This window comes from Hoplias malabaricus, chromosome 8 (genome assembly GCF_029633855.1).
Source record: "Hoplias malabaricus isolate fHopMal1 chromosome 8, fHopMal1.hap1, whole genome shotgun sequence".
In the NCBI taxonomy this organism is placed as follows: domain Eukaryota; kingdom Metazoa; phylum Chordata; class Actinopteri; order Characiformes; family Erythrinidae; genus Hoplias; species Hoplias malabaricus.
This window is the reverse complement of record NC_089807.1, coordinates 36,575,958-36,595,343: the sequence shown is the minus strand read 5'-3', so window position 1 is coordinate 36,595,343 and position 19,386 is coordinate 36,575,958. Positions and strand designations below refer to the sequence as shown.

The following is a 19,386-nucleotide window of genomic DNA, read 5'->3' as shown; positions in this document are numbered from 1 at the left end:
TAAATAACAGAGTTGCAAGGATTCCATACAACAGAACGGTGTGCAATTATGAAAAAGGGACTATGGTCCCTGCAGGAATATACAATACAGAGCAGAAGGCTTATGCAGAAAAAAAGCTATTTCATCTCAGCAGTGTGGTTTTATCTGCATAAACTTATAGTGTAACGACCAAAAGGAAATGAACCCTGTATAGTACAGTTATGTAATTGATAGGAATATTAAATACAGATTGTCCTTGAGGACAGATTGCAGCAGGGTTAAGGGAATCATTGTTTATTTGTTTATTGTTTATAAAAACAAGGTTGCCATCTCGTGTAAAACTGTTTTGGGGGCTCTTATTTGGTGCAGAGGTCTAAGCATCAGTCTTATCCCTTGGAGGCAGCTGGTTCCATCCTGGTGATGCCTTAGCCATCCAAAGCCATCATAGTTGGCCTCATTCTGGGGGGGTTGGGATGGCCCCTGCTATCCCCATCTCTGTTCACAGTGCTAGATAGCAAGGGCATTTGACTGTTGATGTAACAAATCTGGTCTGTCTGCAGTAATCTGTACCAGTGTTTATAAAAATGTAATAAAATAATTAATGCATAGTGCCCAGAATTTTAGCTTTACAGGCTACCAAGTTATTACCGTGTAAAAGTAAATTTCATGTTGTACTCTGATGCACTGTCAGATTTTCTACAGTGAGTATTATAAGGTCATGATGCTATTACTGCAAACTGTAGAAGTAAGAAATATGAATGAATAAATTCACAGGACAAAGTCTGTAATGATAACCCATTATAGCAGGGGCAATCTGTTATTACATGTTATTATGTTTATAGAAGGTTAATAACTATGATATAAAGCAGTGCTGGTGTTATAATAATGGTTTCCGTGACTATGCAGTAAAGCAAATACATTCAGTATGTTTCACAGCAAATCATTTATTGTCATACTGAATATAGAAAAAAAAATCAATAATCATTTCTGTTTAAAGAGCATTTTTCTTATCTTGAATGAAGAACAGCCTGTTCCTCGGGTAGAAGAAAATGGCATCATGCAGGTTCCAGCAGACAGTTCATAACATAAAAAGTTTTCCTTCTGTCAGTGTGTCTTCAATTTGATTGATACGCACATCGATCACATTTCAATGTACAGATGAGTAATAGATTAGCATTAGCAAGCACAATACATCATTTTGTTACCACTGAAGCATGGAAGCTATGCACAGTAGCAAAAAAAGTGTTTTTTTTTTGCTTTTATTCTCAAAGGAACAGTTTGTGTCATTTGAAACAACAAATTGCTGACATATATTCAGATCTGAGTTCTGCTACTGCTGCCAGAAAACACAAGCACAGAACATAAAGAGCTGAGTCTGAAAATATCAACAGTACATTTGCAAAAATAATAATAATAATAACTTCATAGAACCCAACAAAACACTGAACAACTTTACAATTCTTAGTAGACTGGCAGAAAAAAATAATGCTTTGTACACCATTTAACAGTCACAGGGGAGGCCACTGCTCTGCTTGTGCTACTACTGAGCCAGCCCTGAAGCTCTGAAACACAAAAGCGTTCTCTCTATCAAGGGAAACTCAAACTAGGAGGAAAGGGTTGCCTTGCCCTTAAACGAGGGAATTCCTCACACCCGGGTATCACCGAGTAATGCTCTACCAAGTGAACAAAATTGGTTCAATACAGATCTGGAGATGTTGCTTTTGGGTTCCATAGTATGCAAGGCACTCCACCTCTTAAGGGCAAGGCCAACCTGCCCCTTCAGTTTTGGGTTCTGTATGATTCAAGGCAATCCCTTACTTAAAGGCAAGGCCAACCCGTTCTTCTGGTTTGGGGTTCTGTAAGGTGCAAATCACTCCCTCGCTTAAGGGCAAGGCCAACCTGTTTGTCTGGTTTGGGGATCTATAGTGTGCAAAACACTCCCTTGCTTAAAGGCAAGGCCCACCTGTTCTTCTAGTTTGGGGATCTATAGGATGCAAGGCACTCCCTCGCTTAAAGGCAAGGCCCACCTGTTCTTCTAGTTTGGGGATCTATAGGATACAAGGCACTCCCTTGCTTAAAGGCAAGGCCAACCCGTTCTTCTGGTTTGGGGATCTATAGGATGCAAGGCACTCCCTCGCTTAAAGGCAAGGCCAACCTGTTCTTCTGGTTTGGGGATCTATAGGATGCAAAGCACTCACTTATTTACAGGCAAGGCCAACCTGTTCTTCTGGTTTGGGGATCTATAGGGTGCAAGGCAATCCCTTGCTTAAGGGCAAGACCAACCTGTTCCTCTGGTTTCAGATTCTGCAGGGTGCAAGGCAATCCCTTGCTTAAGGGCAAGGCCAACCCGTTCTTCTGGCTTTAAATTCTGTAGGGTGCAAATCACTCCCTCGTTTAAAGGCAAGGCCAACCTGTTCTTACGGTTTGGGGATCTATAGGGTGCAAGGCACTCCCATGCTTAAAGACAAGGCCAACCTTTTCCTCCATTTTAGGTTCTGCTGGATGCAAGGCACTCCCTTGCTTAAGGGCAAGGCCAACCTGTTCCACCACATTGGAGTTTCCCCTCATCAGAAGGGTCTCTTTTGAGTTTGAGAGTTCCTCAGAGTCTGGGGGGCTGGATCTGTGCTAGCGCAAGCATGCCCGTAGTCCCCCATGACAATAATTCAGCTTTTTTTATGGCACATTTTGGCAAATATAAAGCACTGGATTGGTTTTATAAAAAGATTATTCACAATAAATATTTAATACAGATATTTAGTGTCTAAATTAAATATTTTCCTCCCTCCTAGTCCAACTGTAGACATCTAAAACAGTCTGAGAAAATGGAAAAGCAGAATTACAGCCTTTATCATACAGCCTATAAGGGCTTATAAAGCTTTAAACAATACAATAAACAGACGACATGCCACACGGTTCTATCTGTGATATCAGTGTTGTAGAAGGGTGAGCTATTCACTATCAAAATCCAAGGAAGTCTGTAGTACATCAGTAGAGATCAGAATACACAACAAGATAACCAGAGGTGATCAAGTTGAATAAATATGCTGTGTGGTATATACAGTACCGTGCAAAAGTCAGAGACCACCCTTCCTTTATAAACTTTTCAGAAAAGCTGTCATTAGTCAATTTATTGTTTATACATGTATATTTCTGGTGCAATTATATCTAAGATCTAAATCCACTCACATAAACAAGAGAAATGCCAAAGTTCTCTCCTCGTTCTTCGGAAGATCGCTGGTTTGATCCCTAATGATTCCTTAGCCATTCGGTTCTATGAAGTCTTATAGCTTAAGTCTCTTGGAGGGTGGGATGCCAGTCCTCTTCTCAGACGTGTTGGTCTGTCAGTTGAGTTGCATTAGAGGCAGTATGAAAAGAACGTGGTGGTTGACATCACATGTCATGGAGGAAGCAAATGCTTGTTCTAACTCACCCTGACGCCCAACAGGTGCTGGTGTCTTCTTGTCTGCTTTTTTGTTCTTTTTTCTTTTTTTGGGCTGGGGGGTGGTATGGGAGAGATGAACCATATATAACCATAACCATTTGCAGTAATAGTTCCCTCAGTGAAAGTAAATATCAACTCTGGAATTTGGGGACCTGGGGAGGCAATTGTGACTCAATTGCCACTGTACTTGCATGGCTCCACTCCTTTCGGGTTTGTTTAGATGCATGTTCACTGTGATGTTGGGCAATATGAGTGAGTTAAGCACAATCTGAACATTTGAATCATCTGAATATTTTCAATATATTACACTATGTTTCACTGACATGTAAAAGTGAGACTAGAGCCTATGTAGTTGCTACTCCAGGCTCAGCACTGCAGAAACTGCACTATGTGACTTCTGGAGGAAGGTTGGAACGCTACTGTGGTGTTTGATCCCTGTGGTATTTTGAGCAATACCTCATGTCACGGGTGATTCATTAAGACCACAGAGCTGTTCATAATTGTGGGAAAGGGGTATAACTATAATCCATACCCTTTAAATAAATGAAGGGTGGTCTCACTGTACTGGGTTTCAATTAAAAAGTCACTCTAGGTCCCTAATTGTGATATGCACTTTTCCGAAGGGCATACCGTGGTCTTGGAAAGTCCTCGGGCAGACCACGTTTGGCTAGCGTCTTCTCCACAGTGGTCAGAGTCCTGTGGTGACCTGCGTGAGTTCAGAGTTCATGTCAACACTGGGTTGGCAGCGGGAATCCAGTGATGACATCTCCAATGCTAGTCATACCTGCCGGTTGATGCGATCCGCCGTCGGACTGGAGTGGGCTTCGCGCTGGGGGTTCCGGGTTCGAGTGGAACGCATGGAGTTTTGCAGGTCCAAGACAGAGGGACTGGGCACGCAGAACTCGCGGAAGCAGCGCTTGAAGTTCTCGTCCAAGAAGGCGTAGAGAACGGGGTTCAGGCAGCTGTTGGTGTAGCCCAGAGCGATGCAGAAGTGCCAGGTGATGGTCTGCAGGAGCGAGTGGGGAATGTTGACCAGGGCCTTGATAATGACGAAGATGTGGATGGGCGTCCAGCAGACGATGAAGACGGCCACCACCACCAGGACCATGCGGGTGATGCGCCGCAGGTTGCGGTCTTTCTCCTTGGAGCCTGAGAGCATTCGGACGCTCCTCAGACGAAGGATCATCAGGCCGTAGCACACGGTGATGATGAGGACGGGCATGATGAAGGCAAAGATGAAGACACAGATCTTCAGGAGGTTCTCCCAGTACCAGGAAGGGTGGGGGAACACCAGGTTGCAGTCAATGATGCCAATTGCTGCGGAAAGAAGAACACAACACATTGATTAATCACACAACCCCTCCTTTAAAGGAACACTGTAGGTACAAATTTGTTTAGCTCCTGGACTCTCCCTAGAGTTCATTCATTCATTCATTCAGTCATTGTCTGAAACTGCTTCTCCAATTCAGGGTCACAGTGGGTCTGGAGCCTAACTGGAATCACTGTGCGTAAGGCAGGAATACACCCTGGAGGGGGCGCCAGTCTTTCAGGGCTACACACACACTCACACATTCACACACATATGGAGATCAAGCACTGTGCTCGCTTCCTGTAGCTCTGCACTTTTTTCACTGTTTTCAGTGTGTGTTCCAGGTTTTTCCTCACTGCTGAAATTTGCGCTTGTTTCTCAAAAGTCTGCTCGCTTCTCAGTTTTAACAGGGAATACGTCACAGATTTAAATCCTGGTAACCGCTTCCTAGTGATGGCACACTTGAATCTGAAGCTTCAAGGCATGTGTTAAAAAATAATGACACCCATTACATCGAATCACTGTGTCGGCGCTTGATTCATTCTACAATGATCATGGGACCAATGAAGTCCGAAGCTTCATTTCGGCACACAGCCTGCTTTGGGACAAGATTCAAAAGCAAAGCCTGGGGCGCGCTGCCCACTATAAAAGCAGTTTCACTGCCCTGTTCACAAGCACTCACTACTTTCACATCCATGCACACAAAATTCTCTCATGTTAAATACATCATAAAGCAAGCCCACGTGAGCCTTGCCTATGGAAAAAACAGGCAATGGAATTAGGGCTGTGATAAATGTAAATGTATTATCAAAAGCCCTTCTCAAGTGTTTGTACAAGAACATTAAAATTTAGATATTAACATAATAATTACATAACAAAAAAGTGCCAACCTGCAACAGTGTGAATGTAATTACAACAGTTTAGTTTTCCCAAGGTGCCTCATCAAGATGTGTTATGTGTCACGCCCTCGTCCTGTCATGTCTGTTTTCCCCGCCATGTGCTCTCTCAGCACATGGCTCTGTCTGTTATTGTCCATGTCTCCGCCTTGTCCCGCCTTTGTTCTGCCTCCTTGTCCGTACTCCTCGTTATCTGTTTCAGGTGTGTCTCGTCTGTATAATGTGTTTAAGTTCCCTTGTGTCATTTCCTTGTATCGGTCATTCGTTTTGTTTCCTATTCCAAGTCATGTCGTTTCTTTCCTCCAAGTCTTGTTGTTTCTCTTCCAGTGTTTCCGTGTCTTGTTCCTTAGTCCTGTATGTCTGTCTCTGTCGTTTCCTCGTTCCAAGTCCTAGTATTGTTTCGCTCTCCATGTCTAGGTTTGTCTGTTTAGCTTTCCCTGTGTAGGTTTGTTTGTTTCTCCCCGTCTGGTGCTTTAGTGTTTTGCTTCCTTTATCGTGCTGTCATGTTGCTTAGTCCGGTCTGTCTGTCTCTGTCGTTTCCTCGTTTCATTTCCTATATCTTGTTGTTTCCGTAGTTGCCTGTCTTTGCTTTGTTTTATCTCTTGTTTAATTAAAAGTACTGTGTTTTAGCGTGTGCGTCCGTCTCCATCAGTCCGCCACCGTGATTCCTGACATTATGAGTGTATTCTAAACTTACTTTTAATATATTATTGTTTTATGTAACAAACTGTATATAAAACAATTTTAATAATTTTAAACAATTATTGTAGCGTATTGTACCGTGACGTATTTCCTGTTAAAACTGAGAAGCGAGCAGATTTCTGAGAAGCAATAGGAAGCGAGTACAGTGCTTGTTTTTCTGCTCTCGCAGTTGCTATTTTCGCTATTCTGTGCGCTCGTTGAGTCTGACTTGCTCGATTTAGTATCGTTTTTTTGCTCTCACAGCAATGTGTGTTTTTGGTCCGTGGGAGGAAACTGGAGCACCTGGAGTAAACCCGCACGAACACAGAGAGAACACACCAAACTCCTCACAGACAGTCACCCGGAGCAGGACTCGAACCCACAACCTCCAGGTCCCTGGAGCTGTGTGACTGCGACACTACCTGCTGCACCACCATGCCGACCCTCAAGAGTTGTAGAGTGTAAGTACCCTCATCCAAAAGTTACATAGTGCAGTTTCTGGAGTGCTGAGCGCAGATGTTGTAGTGATGTTGTAGAAAAACCACTATTGATCACAAAGAATCCTTCTTTGATGGTTTTGGGTGTCCAGGTGTGAACAACCCAGCCTGGTATCACATCTAAAACATACTACAAATAAACAACTAAAAGACCATAGTGCTACCTATTAAAACAAAATTTGTACACTTAGACAAGGGCATAGGTTTGCATGTATTAATTTGCATGTATTACCAATATTTTGGATAGGATATGTGGATAGCACATATTTAACTGGCTGAAAGTGAGTGGGCTATGTGAAAGATAGCAAGATATGCAAATTTCGTATTTACTGCCAGGCACAGAGGAGGTGAGAGCTGATCAATGGACTTGTCTAAGGAATAACTTCCACAGCATTCTGTGCATATCTTTGTGTATAGAATGTCTCGAAATCAACTTTCTGTTTGTCTGTCTCACTCAAAAACAAATCCAAAGCTAAGTTCTTCCTGGCGTAAAAAATCTGGGTTACTTCAAGCCCAAATCTTCCCACAGACTTCTTAAAGCCACACACTGTTTAAGCCCAAGCTTGAAGCTTGCATGGTCTTAAAGTGACAGTACACCCAAGAATCACAAACATAAATCCAGTTGCAAAGTCACAGGCATACTGATTCCATGGATACATACTGGAGGCATACTGATTCCATCATACATAATATAAACAATGAACTCCAAACATACATCTATCGCACATGACAACAAAACTTTGGCTCAGACACCATTATTTAGTTACATGTAAATACAGACCTTAATGTAAAGTATGTTAATAGACTACTGAATTGTCAGCATTTATCATTCCTCTGTCTATATATACACAGGGTGAGTCAAAAGTCACAGGACACCCTTTTATTTCAGAAATGAAAGGGAAAATGACAAGTCTGAATACCCCAGCAAGTAACTGGTGAGGGGGCCTATCTTTTAGGTTACGTCCATAACATGGTCGCCATCTTGAAAGCTGCCATATTGGTTCAAGTTTTCCAATGGGAAGGTGGTCATAGCATTTTCAAAATGACCAGAATTGTCTCAGAAATCGATCGCCACAATCAGATTTGCAATATCTATTGTGGCTCAAAAGTTATCAACATATAAATTTAAAAATTTGTTGTTTGTTACAAGCTTTTGTTGAACTTTGTTGTTTGTTGCCTTAACCCTACCCCTAGTTTTTAAGTGTTATCTTGCCCCTTCGAAACTGAGTTAAAGGATGCAGTGTGTAAAATCTTCTCCTATGAAATGGGACAACCCTTCAAGGGCCTGACCATCAGTAATCATCAGAACGCAAAGTCTGCAGTGATATCAGAGAGGTGCTTCTGCACTTTAATGTAGATAAAGTTAGGGTAAATCAAACCTTCAAAAGCATTCTACAATCATTTAATATCACCCACTCCTAACTCTCTGTCATATGAAGCTGAATTCAGCTGCTCTTTGTTTGAAACTTCCAGTTCCAACTTAAATGTTGCTGTATGTTTTAATGTAATTACTTCACCATTAAAGGTGGAAGTGTAAATTCAGAGACATCAAAAATCTATTAGCAATGTTTTATGCTTATTATGAAGTAAAGGGTAATAATGCATTGAAGCTATTAAACTAAAGCTAATAGAGTGGTTATCATAGTTTATTAAAGAAAAAAATACTGATGTTTGTGGCTTTCTTTGGTCCTCCATCTTCCGGGTGATTCACAGGGCGTTGGTTTAAAATGTCCCCCTGAAAAATCTGTTTCAAGGGGTTTATAGCCCTCCCAGTTTTTCCCAGCAAGAATTGAGATGCATCTTCCCCTAGACAAACAGACTACCGGATTCACCACCCATTGCTTCATGATAATTTGTAGGTCCAAGTTATTGTATGTTCACTAAAGGAGCTCCCATGCACTGGTGCTATTTGCTGCACTCTTGTGTGTTTTACACTCTTTGCTGTGATACTGGGTTGACTTGAATTTGTGCAGTGATCTGTATACTGTTCACAACATCATCTGGAATCACTCAAGACTGGATCTAAGGCTGTAACACAGGGGAGTTTCTTGACAGCAGGATGGAAAATATCAGATTGGATGTTTATCTACTACTTAATTTCATTACTTGCATAATCACAGTTCACTTTTTCTTTAGGTTTCTCTTATTCATGTCAAATGATCCATTGAAAGAACTCATGAATCTCTTTAGACTCCTGTTTATATTTAGATGTACATGATGTTTTCAATGTTAAACATAATATTTTATTTACTGTGTATATTCTCAGTGTATATATTATTTCTTTAACATTTTTAAAAAGAGCATTTTCCTGTTTTAATTTCCTTGCAAAATTCCTTTTCTGTTTTCAAATCTGAAGGGGGTAATGGGTCCCCTGCTCCTTAAAAGGGATGTCTACAGTGGTGGGGAAACTCTGTTCACTGGTTTGTTCAGAGGTTCAGAACATCTGCGTCTTTTAAGGTGGAATGGCGAGTTTGAAGAAAAAAAAACAGTTGTTTAAATTGTCTGTATGTTTTTATTTACTGTTTGAATTACCACAGAAAATAATTTCTAACTCAAGTTGTTTAATTTTGTAGCACTTATGCAGTTAGCCATCTCCTGAATTTGGAGACATTCCACCTTAAGTGATTAAAAACAGCAAAATTATGTCAAGATTACCCACCTATGCTTTTCAGTTTTCTCTGTCATCTAACAACCTCCACATGACGTGGCTCTGCCATGAGCAGAGAGAGAGAAAGCCTAGCTTACCGTGGCTTACTGACACTAGAGCTTCATAAACACATTACAAAAATAGTGTTTTGTGATCAAAACATTGCCTTTTACTCTTTTGCCTTCAGGTTTTTTCATGAGATTTAGTTTGACATGCCCATTGTTGCACAAGGACAATTAGGCAACCCCTACTGTTTTATAAGCCGTGGCATCTCTGCTAGGTTATGCGTTTATGTGGCAGAGTAATACATGACGTGGTTCTGTCAGAGTGCTATTATCATGCAGTACTGGAATTCTTACAACATTTCTCAGCCAAATTGTGGGGTCGGAACTAACTGTGGTATAAATCATAATTAGTTTACTGTCACTAAGCCATCACTGGTTAGGTGTAGAATTAGGGATAGGTTTAGGGTCATGGTGAGGGGTAGGCTTTATTCTTTCATTCATTGTCTGTAACTGCTTATGCATTTCAGGGTTAGGGTTAGGGTCTGGAGCTTACACGGAATCACTGGGCGCAAGGCAGGAACACACCCTGGAGGGGGCGTCAGTCCTTCACATAGCGACACACACTCACACATTCACTCACACACTCACACATTCACTCACGCACACACACATTCACACTTAGGAACACTTTCAAGTCACCAATCCACCTACCAATGTGGGAAGAATCTGTATTTTTTTTGAGCAAGATAACAAGATATCAAAAGACTAAGTACATTTATATTTACTTTTCCATACACTTCTGTAAGTATAAATATTAATGAATAAACAGCTAACTGAAAGTATACTTGAAGATGTACAGATTACAGATGAAGATAAGTATGTTGTGAACCTACAGTTGTTTTGGTTGTCCAGCCTCGTCATTGTAGTAGATGCCATGATCATGACGGGCAGGCCGATAGACGATGACAGAATCCAGTTACAGACGTTTACGATCTTGGCATTGCGGGGGGTCCTGAAGTCCAGAGCCTTGACCGGATGGCACACAGCGATGTAGCGGTCAACACTCATCGTGGTCAAGGTAAAGATGCTTGTGAACATGTTGTAATAATCAATGGACATCACTATCTTGCACAACACATCTCCGAAAGGCCAGGTGCCCATCAGGTAGTTGACACTTTGGAAAGGTAGGGTACTCGTAGCCAAGGCATCAGCCAGCGCAAGGTTAAAGATGTAAATGTTGGTGGCGGTTTTCATTTTGGTGTATCTGCATGGAGAGAAGCAGAAGCAGACAGAGACAAGGCATTAATATTTACACGTAGAACCACAATAACAAAAACCATTCATGCTACATGTCCAAACATTTATGGGCAGCCCTTATAATTAGTGGACACAGATGTTCAAGGCTACACATATTGCTTATATAATCTCCACAGAAAAAAAAACAAAACAGGAAGTGCTCTTATAAGCATAAGGCTATCATGCCCAAGGTCCAAGGACCGTGGAGCACTGGAACTCTCAGGTTCTTCTAGAATGATTGAGCACCATCTGAAAATTCAGGGCAAATTGGTGTCCACATCAAAGCACGTTGCATTTTTGGGGCCACGTATGCCTCACTGAAAAAAGAGAAATCCATTGGGTGGAGTCAGACCAACTCCAAATCCATACATATCCAACACCGCCTACATTGGGTGTAAACAAAACCGAACAGTCTGGTTTCAGGAGTAAAAGTCCTATTCATAATTGTCATAGGAATGTAGATTTTTACCCGTTATATTTGACCAATGTAGACTGCACAAAAGCTACATTTATTATATAATCATAAAAATAATATAAAAACGAAATAAAGAAATGCCTACATACACGTCACTAGTGATAAATAAATGATCGAAAAAGCTGCCCGAAAACTGGGAACTGTGGTGAAAGTGATTGATCAAAACAATTTGCAGTGCTTTGTGGGATATATAGTTAATTAGTATATTAAACGCATTAATATATAATTAGGTAGAGAGGAGATGTGAGACAATGGCTGTGTCGGTTAGCTGAAGATGAGGATGATCATGAAGCCAGAAGTGGCCAACCACAGAGGATGTTTTAACAGGACAAGCCTCAAAGAATCAGGATCTGGAATAGTGCCATTTGTTTAGGACAGTGTCCCTGGCACTGCACCTATGCATTGGGATCCACACAAACCAAAGGCTTCAACACCACCATTTCAAGCCAAGCCAGGCTCGGACGAGCTTAACTTTCATGGATGTGCATGATCTGATGCTCAGGTGCTTTGGCATTGTCTAATAGTGAGGCAGAGATTCAAGTCGTCATGGTAAATTGCAGATGAATTTGAAAGTACTGGGCCATCACCAATAGCCACAGTATGGTTTACTCTGGAGGACCACTAACCAGCTCACATGACTATGTCCATTAAACCGGCCATCTGTTATTTATCAGCGTATATTTCCATATTGTGCTTGCAGCGTTTATTACGCTCAGCAGTGATCCTGATGCTGAATGTTAATGAGCACTCTCCCGCAGAAGGTTAGGCTTTAATACTCAACCTGGCAGTGGTCTGTGTTGATGATCCAGCCTGCTGTTTGTAAGTCATCTGGCACCACTGCAGACAGGCCTTTCTGAATTATTATTCATCCATGTAATTTTTGTCTAACTTAATATATCCTTTTCCATATTAATAAATTAATCTCACAGTAGTTGTTGGTATTCAAAATTATTAAGAAAATAAGATCTTACAGCAGTATATACAGTTCCAGTCAAAAGTTTGGACACATCTCGTCATTAGTCATTGGTGGAATAGGGCTATTGACTGTATAGAGCTGTGTACCAGCCCTAACTTTGCAGAAGGTGAGCAGTTCTACAAATTAACTCCTGACGAGGCCACAGCTGTTCACTGAAAACCGTTCCAGGTGACGACCTCATGAAGCTGATTGAGAGAACGCAGAGAGTGTGCAAAGCTGTCATCAACGCAAAAGTTGAAGAATCTAAAGTATAAAACACATTCTAGTTTGTTTAAAATTTTTTTTTGTTTACTACATAATTCCATATGTGTTCCTTCATAGTTTTTATGTTTTCCGTATTCATTTACAATGTAGAAGATAATAAAAAACAAAGATAAACCATTGAATGAGAAGATGTCCAAACTTTTGACTGGTACTGTACACTCACAACATGTGGAAAATGGCCCAAAACAAAGGAAACCCTCCCTGAGTGGGCGTGTCCAAACATTTGACTGGTACTGTATATGCTATGGGGCTGCACGGTGGCACAGCAGGTTAGTGTCGCAGTCACACAGCTCCAGGGACCTGGAGGTTGTGGGTTCGAGTCCCGCTCCGGGTGACTGTCTGTGAGGAGTGTGGTGTGTTCTCCCTGTGTCTGTGTGGGTTTCCTCCGGGTGACTGTCTGTGAGGAGTTGGTGTGTTCTCCCTGTGTCTGTGTGGGTTTCCTCCGGGTGACTGTCTGTGAGGAGTTGGTGTGTTCTCCCTGTGTTCGCGTGGGTTTCCTCTGGGTGACTGTCCGTGAGGAGTTGGTGTGTTCTCCCTGTGTTCGCGTGGGTTTCCTCCGGGTGACTGTCCGTGAGGAGGTGGTGTGTTCTTCCTGCTCCGGTTTCCTCCCACAGTCCAAAAACACACGTTGGTAGGTGGATTGACGACTCGAAAGTGTCCGTAGGTGTGAGTGAATGTGTGTGTGTGTGTGTTTCCCTGTGAAGGACTGCGCCCCCTCCAGGGTGTATTCCTGCCTTGCGCCCAATGATTCCAGGTAGGCTCTGGACCCACCGCGACCCTGAACTGGATAAGGGTTACAGATAATGAATGAATGTATATGCTATAAATGACATAGTAAATGTATCCAGGATGAAAACATTAATATAAAACAGAAACATGAGGATAAAACGATCGAAAACAAAAGCTCCACAAAGACTCACTCAAAGTTAACATTTACTGACGAAGGCTGTGTACCCTTAGATGAAACAGACAGATAAGTTAGTGGCTGGGCCCCAGCGCATCTTCGTCATCAACAAGTTTGTGGAGTTATGTTCTGGGCTGGTATCGTCAGCAATAAAGAGTAATGACAAAACTCATGTTGATGCAAGACAACCTCATATTTCCCACTATACTCATCAGTGGTTCAAGAAAAACGGGGTTTGTTGGTGACGTGATTATGATGTGGCCTGATTCTTCACCCTTCACCTATTGAAAATGTATTGGCAATTCTAAAACAGCGGATTTATTCAGGCGGATGTCAATATGAACATAAAATGGCCTCTGGAGGGTTAAACCGTGATGCTGCAAAGAGTGTCAGCAAAGATAGAAAAATAATTATAAAAAACAGTTCTGCAGATGAGAGACTTTTAACTGAAACGAAAGGATCCTGCACCAGTTAAAAGGCTGATATATTTGAAGAATTTATATTGAATTTGTGGAATATTATTTTTCATCTTCTTTAAAGTCTTGCTTTTATGTTACTTGCATAACTAACTGCAAATTGTTAAACTTCCACATGTACTTGACATTCTTTTATATGCATGACTGATATTATTGTGGACAGCGATTTTCTCTTGGACTTTAAATTTGTGAATTAATGAATACAGTAAATAGTGACTGAATTCAAACAACATAAAAAGAGTTACTTTTAATAAGAAAATGAACTTTACTTAATTCCACGGTGTGAGAAGTGATCTGGTTTGGTGTTCTCAGGATCCTATGTCTGCTTTTTGCAGATGATGTAATCCTGTTCGCTTCATCGAGCTGGGACCTCTAGCTTGGAGCCCACGGGGATGTGAATCAGCACCTTCAAATCTGACTGTGGTATTCAGTTTGAAAAAGGTGGAGTGTTTTCTCTCCAGGTTGGAAGTGAGCTCCTGCCCCAAGTGGAGAAGTTCAGGTACCTCTGCCTCCTGGACTCCTCGGGAGGAGACCCCGGGGAGTGTCATTCCTATTTGAGTTGTAGCTTAATTGAATTCTGTATTAGTTCCATATCATTCCTGCCTCAGCACAACAGTGGAGTAAGTGAATTAAGGTTTAAACCTTCTCTGCCTCTGTTAGTTTCTTTAGAATAGGACTGGATAATAATTCAGTATGAAAATATATCATGATAGAAAATGTTTCGAAATTGTTTATATGATTATTAAACACACACACACACACACACACATACACATACACACTTTAGAAGGCTGAAAATTCACAGTGTTAATGATGAAGTTGAAAGGGCTCATCAGTGAGAATTGGTTTCCTTTTAACTGTGATTATAGTTTGTCCAGTTCCTTTTGGACTCTTTACATTCAGAAACACATATATATTGCTCTGATGGCTATTTGTCTCAGTACAAAGTACTAAATTACAGAGCCATAAAAGCATTTTTACAGATCTTCAAATAAATACAACTGAGTTAACACAGAGAAGTAATAGGAACAGTGTACGTTTTTCTCGAGGCTGCACATTTTTCAGGAGAGCGGTTCACTGAAAATAAGGCACATTTGTTCGCAAAGCGCTTACACTACAGGAATGAAACAGCTTCCCTGAGGCTGTAGAAGTTAATGGAATAGTGCCACGATTCTTCTCAAAGATCAAAGATTCATGTCTCCTGTCAGGTTCACATAACTACAGTCTTACAATTCAGAGCCCAGCCTGGGAAGTCATCACATCACTGCTCAGGCCTCTGATGAGTACGAACACTCAACAGCCTCAGAGGAAGCTCACAGCGTTCCAACACTTGTCAGTGTTTCAAGTGGACTCTCCACTGAAGCATGCTGACATCAAATGATCTCAGACCCCTCTAAATGGACACTACAAACCCACCACACTCAGACACTACATGACCACCACAGAGCAGGTAAGATTTGGGTGTTGGATCATTCTCAGCACTGCAGTGACACTGACATGATGTAGTTGTGTTAGTGTGAGTTGCATTTGTATGAGTGGATCAGACACATCAGTGCTGCTAGAGTTTTTAAACTGTCACTGTCAATTTTGTTTGACACACCTACCTCATTGGTCCACCTTGTAGATGTAAAGTCAGGGACAGTAGCTCACCTGTCCTTCATCAATGGTCAAAGAACAATGCCCACAGGACACTGTTGGCTAGATGTTTGTGATCTTAGTCCAGCAGTGATCCAAAGTAGTTTCAAAAACTGTTGTGTTTATCCATTGTTCCAGCTGAACCCACACTACGTGTGCTTTTCTCCTGCATGGTACCTACATTACTCAACTCTACTCAGCTCCCCACCAAAATGTGACGTCGCAAAACTGTGGAAACCACTTTGGAAACCACAACAATGGCAGTAATAATGTTAAGTATTTTTATTCCTCATGTATTTGTGTTATTTTTGTTTAATTGGACTGAACAGGCATGAGTTCAGATAGTAGTGGAACTTTTCCAAACCTCGTAGCACCTTCCAGCCCCACAGCTTAAAGATTCGGAGTGGGACAAATGCGATCTCTACAATAGCTTTGCGATTGTACAAACTGTCAGTTTGTGCTGGATGTCCACATTTCTTCATGAGAGTCTGTCTGACCAATCAGTGCTCTGCAATGTTTACACGTCATGATTTAGTCTTTACTCTAGAGAGCAGGAGCTAAAAGAGTACCCAGTCCAGGCACCAAACTACTGGAAAAGCCAAAAAATCAAAGTAGAGCCTAGTCGAGTCCAGTAGGTACCATGCAGTGGAAAAGAGGCGTAATACCAGCCAACATCATGAGGAAAATTAGCCCTATTGTGTACATTACATAAAATTGAATGGGGGTTCCCTTTTGGGTTCACATTAACAGACCTGAGTATGGTTTATTACAAACGTTATATTCAGATATTCAATGTAGCACCGAATGAAATCTAAAATCACATGAAGAAGAAAATTAAGCATGGATGAGTGGCCATTTTACAGGACGTTATCCATCGTGTGCAGACAAGCGCAGAAATAGCCGTCACTCCCCATCGGATCCAGTCACTTTCCCCATGTCTTCAAAATTTGCTTCCCCCTTCTCAGCTAATGATGAACTAATTCTAAGAACGAGGCATGAAACAGTGGTAAAGCGCGCCTGTCTCTCCCCCACCGGCTTCATCGTACATCAGCGCCGCAGTCATTTATCAAGAGTGGCGTGCGGGGTGTTTTTCAAATGAGACGAAACTTTTCAGCGTTAAATGAAAAGAAACGATCGTGCATCAGTTCTGCTTCATCTGGAACGTTTCCCCGTAATCAAGTCAGTCAGTCACGGCTTCCCAAGAGCAGTTCTGTCCAGACAAACTAAAATGAGGTTTTAAGTGGCCTCCAGTGGCTGTCAAAATAGCAGTAGGCACTTCCTGCGAAGGATGCATAATTCATAAGAATACCTCATTCCCATGCAGGATAATAATTTGCAATCTTTTCACTGTTGTCAATCTGAAAGCCTTTCATGCTAATGAGCAACTCGCCAAAGAGGACGGTTAACGGCATGAAACACATTTCAATCCACCTGCAGTCGTTATGACAAAGCTGAGCCGGGATGACCGCTGAATTGCTCATTTGTGTTCTGAAATCAGGACTCCAGCGCTGAGCGCAACACATGAATACTTCTGTGAATCTTTCTACAGAATACTGGACTGCCACAGGGGGCCTGGTATTAGTGCAAGACTGTGTCTGAAAATCACGACTGATCTTCAACTTAAACTGTGTTATTTCACACACTTAATAATAAAGGTGCTACAATGATTTCTTTGAGCGATGCCATAGAGGAACCACTTTAAATTCTATAAAGGACCGTGTTTGTGTGAAAAACATTTCAAAGTTTTCAAAAGCCTTCTTTACAAAAGGTTTTTTACCCATTTAATGGTATTAGGAAAAATGGTTATTCTGTGGCATCACTCAAACAGCATTAGTGCAGACCTGTAAGGGTTGATTCTTAAGTTTCAGTTTAGTGTATGCAACCTGCAGCCTGGTGTCAACTTGATTTGTACATTTTACGTACTTAAAGGTGACATTCACGATTGTAATCAAAAAACACTAAAAAAAAAAATAGCTGCATGAAAGTTAATGCAGACCAAACAACTCGAATGAGTTACTGTGGTAATTCATAATAAAATAAAAACGTACAAATTCCACTTCAGCCACGTGCAAACAACAGGCATTTTTTCCTTAAACATACCATTCCACCTTAAAAGACGCAGAGCTTCTGAGCGTAAACAAACCAGAGAGCAGTGTTTCCCCACAGTTATAGACGATCCTTTTAAAAGACTATTCCCTGTATCCAAGAATAATTGTCGTACAACGTTTTAAATTTAATCTGCCATTCACAGATCTATATGTGAATTTTAGATGCAGATCCAGTGTGAACATTTAAACGGGACGTGGGATTTCTTGAGATCTCGGTAAAGTCGCAAACCATTCTCAGATTTGTGAAATAAGATCAGTCAGTCCATTGTGGACTGCATAGAGACTCGACAATCCCCCCACCTTCTCAGCAGTATCTCTCCAATCAGAGCACCAGACCCATGTTTATGTGAGAGCATAAAGAGAACAAGCAAACAAAACGAGTACAGCGGAATATAATGATTAAATATGGAGAAAACAAGAAAGAACAGAGCAGACAGTGTTCAGAACCAGTGTTTCTGCTCCGTGCTCCTCACCCCTGGGCTCTTTCATTGAAGTGAGCTGTGGCTCATTCTCATTTAAAGAAACAGGCACTGAAACCATTTGTTCTGAATAAAGTTAGGCAGTGTTGCTGTGGTGTTTAATCCTCATGGTATTTTGTGTGTTTCAAGACCCCAGAACTGTGTTCACTCGTGGAAAAGGGGTATAATAATATCGCTTCTTTATCCTGTTCCTGTCCATAAACACAATAGCATCTGGTGCTCACCCACATCCTTTCAGAGGTCCCTTGGTTCAGTTATATAAAATATTATATCAGATTTGGCTTTGAAACTCTGGAAAAAATGTTAGTGGATGTTTTTTTTTAATATTTATGCAAAACAAGATTATAATAGAAGAGGATTTCCCTGTTATATTCTTTCCATTTTTGTCCTGGAGAGAGAGTACAGCAGGATGATATTCGTAAGCCAGCTGCACTCCAAGCATAAGACAGGCCTAATATATTGTAATTGCAGCACAGATTATGATAAATTAAGAGGCGTTTTTGCTGTATAAACTATTACAGCAGAAAAAAAGCCGGCGCGTGTGGATTGTAGCAGCACTATTTGACGCTCATTTCATCGGCGATAAAGAATAACCTCTAGCCCATCCAGACGCAGCAACTGGATGTAAACAGAGATTAGTCTGGTGTGTGTTTCAAGGATAACAGTGTCTGCGGCTGCATGCGTAATGCCTGATGAACGAGGCTGAAATGTTTACGTGGCTGTCACCAAAGAAATAATGCAGAAAGAGCCAGAGCTGCGTGTTGCTCACGCAGGATTTACCAAATGCCTTCAGGTCACTGACATGCGAGGAGCTGGACGTTGGAGTAAGCTGCAGTTTCTGTTCATTTGGGTGTTATCCGTGTGGGCTTTCTGGTCGGCGTTTGAATCCCAATGGACCACTAGAGTCACACAAGTGGCTGAGATTGAGTGCCATTCAGAAATACAGAAGATGGATTATCTCCTTGATGAATTAGGACCCTTGATAAGATGCGGCACCATCTACTAGTTTCTCTGCCATTCTTCCATCATTTCCACTGATATGACCACACAGGAGCATTTTGTACTTCTACAATTACACAGTGTAGTCTCTCTGCTGCTCTGTCTAGAGTTACCCCACCTTTACCCTGTTCTTCAATGGTCAGGACCCACATAGGACCGTAATGTGGGTGGTGTATCATTCCCAGTGCTGTGGTGATGAGTTAGTGTGTGTTGTGCTGATATGAATGGATCAGGCACAGCAGTGCTGCTCGAGTTTGTGAATACATTAGTATCACTGCTAGACTGAGAATAATCCACCGATCAAAAATAGCCAGCCAA

At 41.5% G+C, this 19,386-nt stretch overlaps 1 protein-coding gene across 2 annotated transcripts in view; it reads right to left on the bottom strand.

Annotated features, from left to right (window-relative positions):
* Window positions 1-934: 934 nt before the first annotated feature.
* oprm1 (opioid receptor, mu 1) overlaps window positions 935-19,386 on the bottom strand; it is a 42,012-nt gene continuing 23,560 nt past the window's right edge. For both annotated transcript variants that reach the window (XM_066679716.1, XM_066679717.1), the window contains exons 2-3: window positions 10,350-10,720; window positions 935-4,738 (exon numbers count right to left, since the gene is read on the bottom strand). In XM_066679716.1, the coding sequence (XP_066535813.1) occupies window positions 4,200-4,738; window positions 10,350-10,720 (910 nt within the window). In that variant the 3' untranslated portion in view covers window positions 935-4,199. The remainder of the gene's footprint in view (window positions 4,739-10,349; window positions 10,721-19,386) is intronic.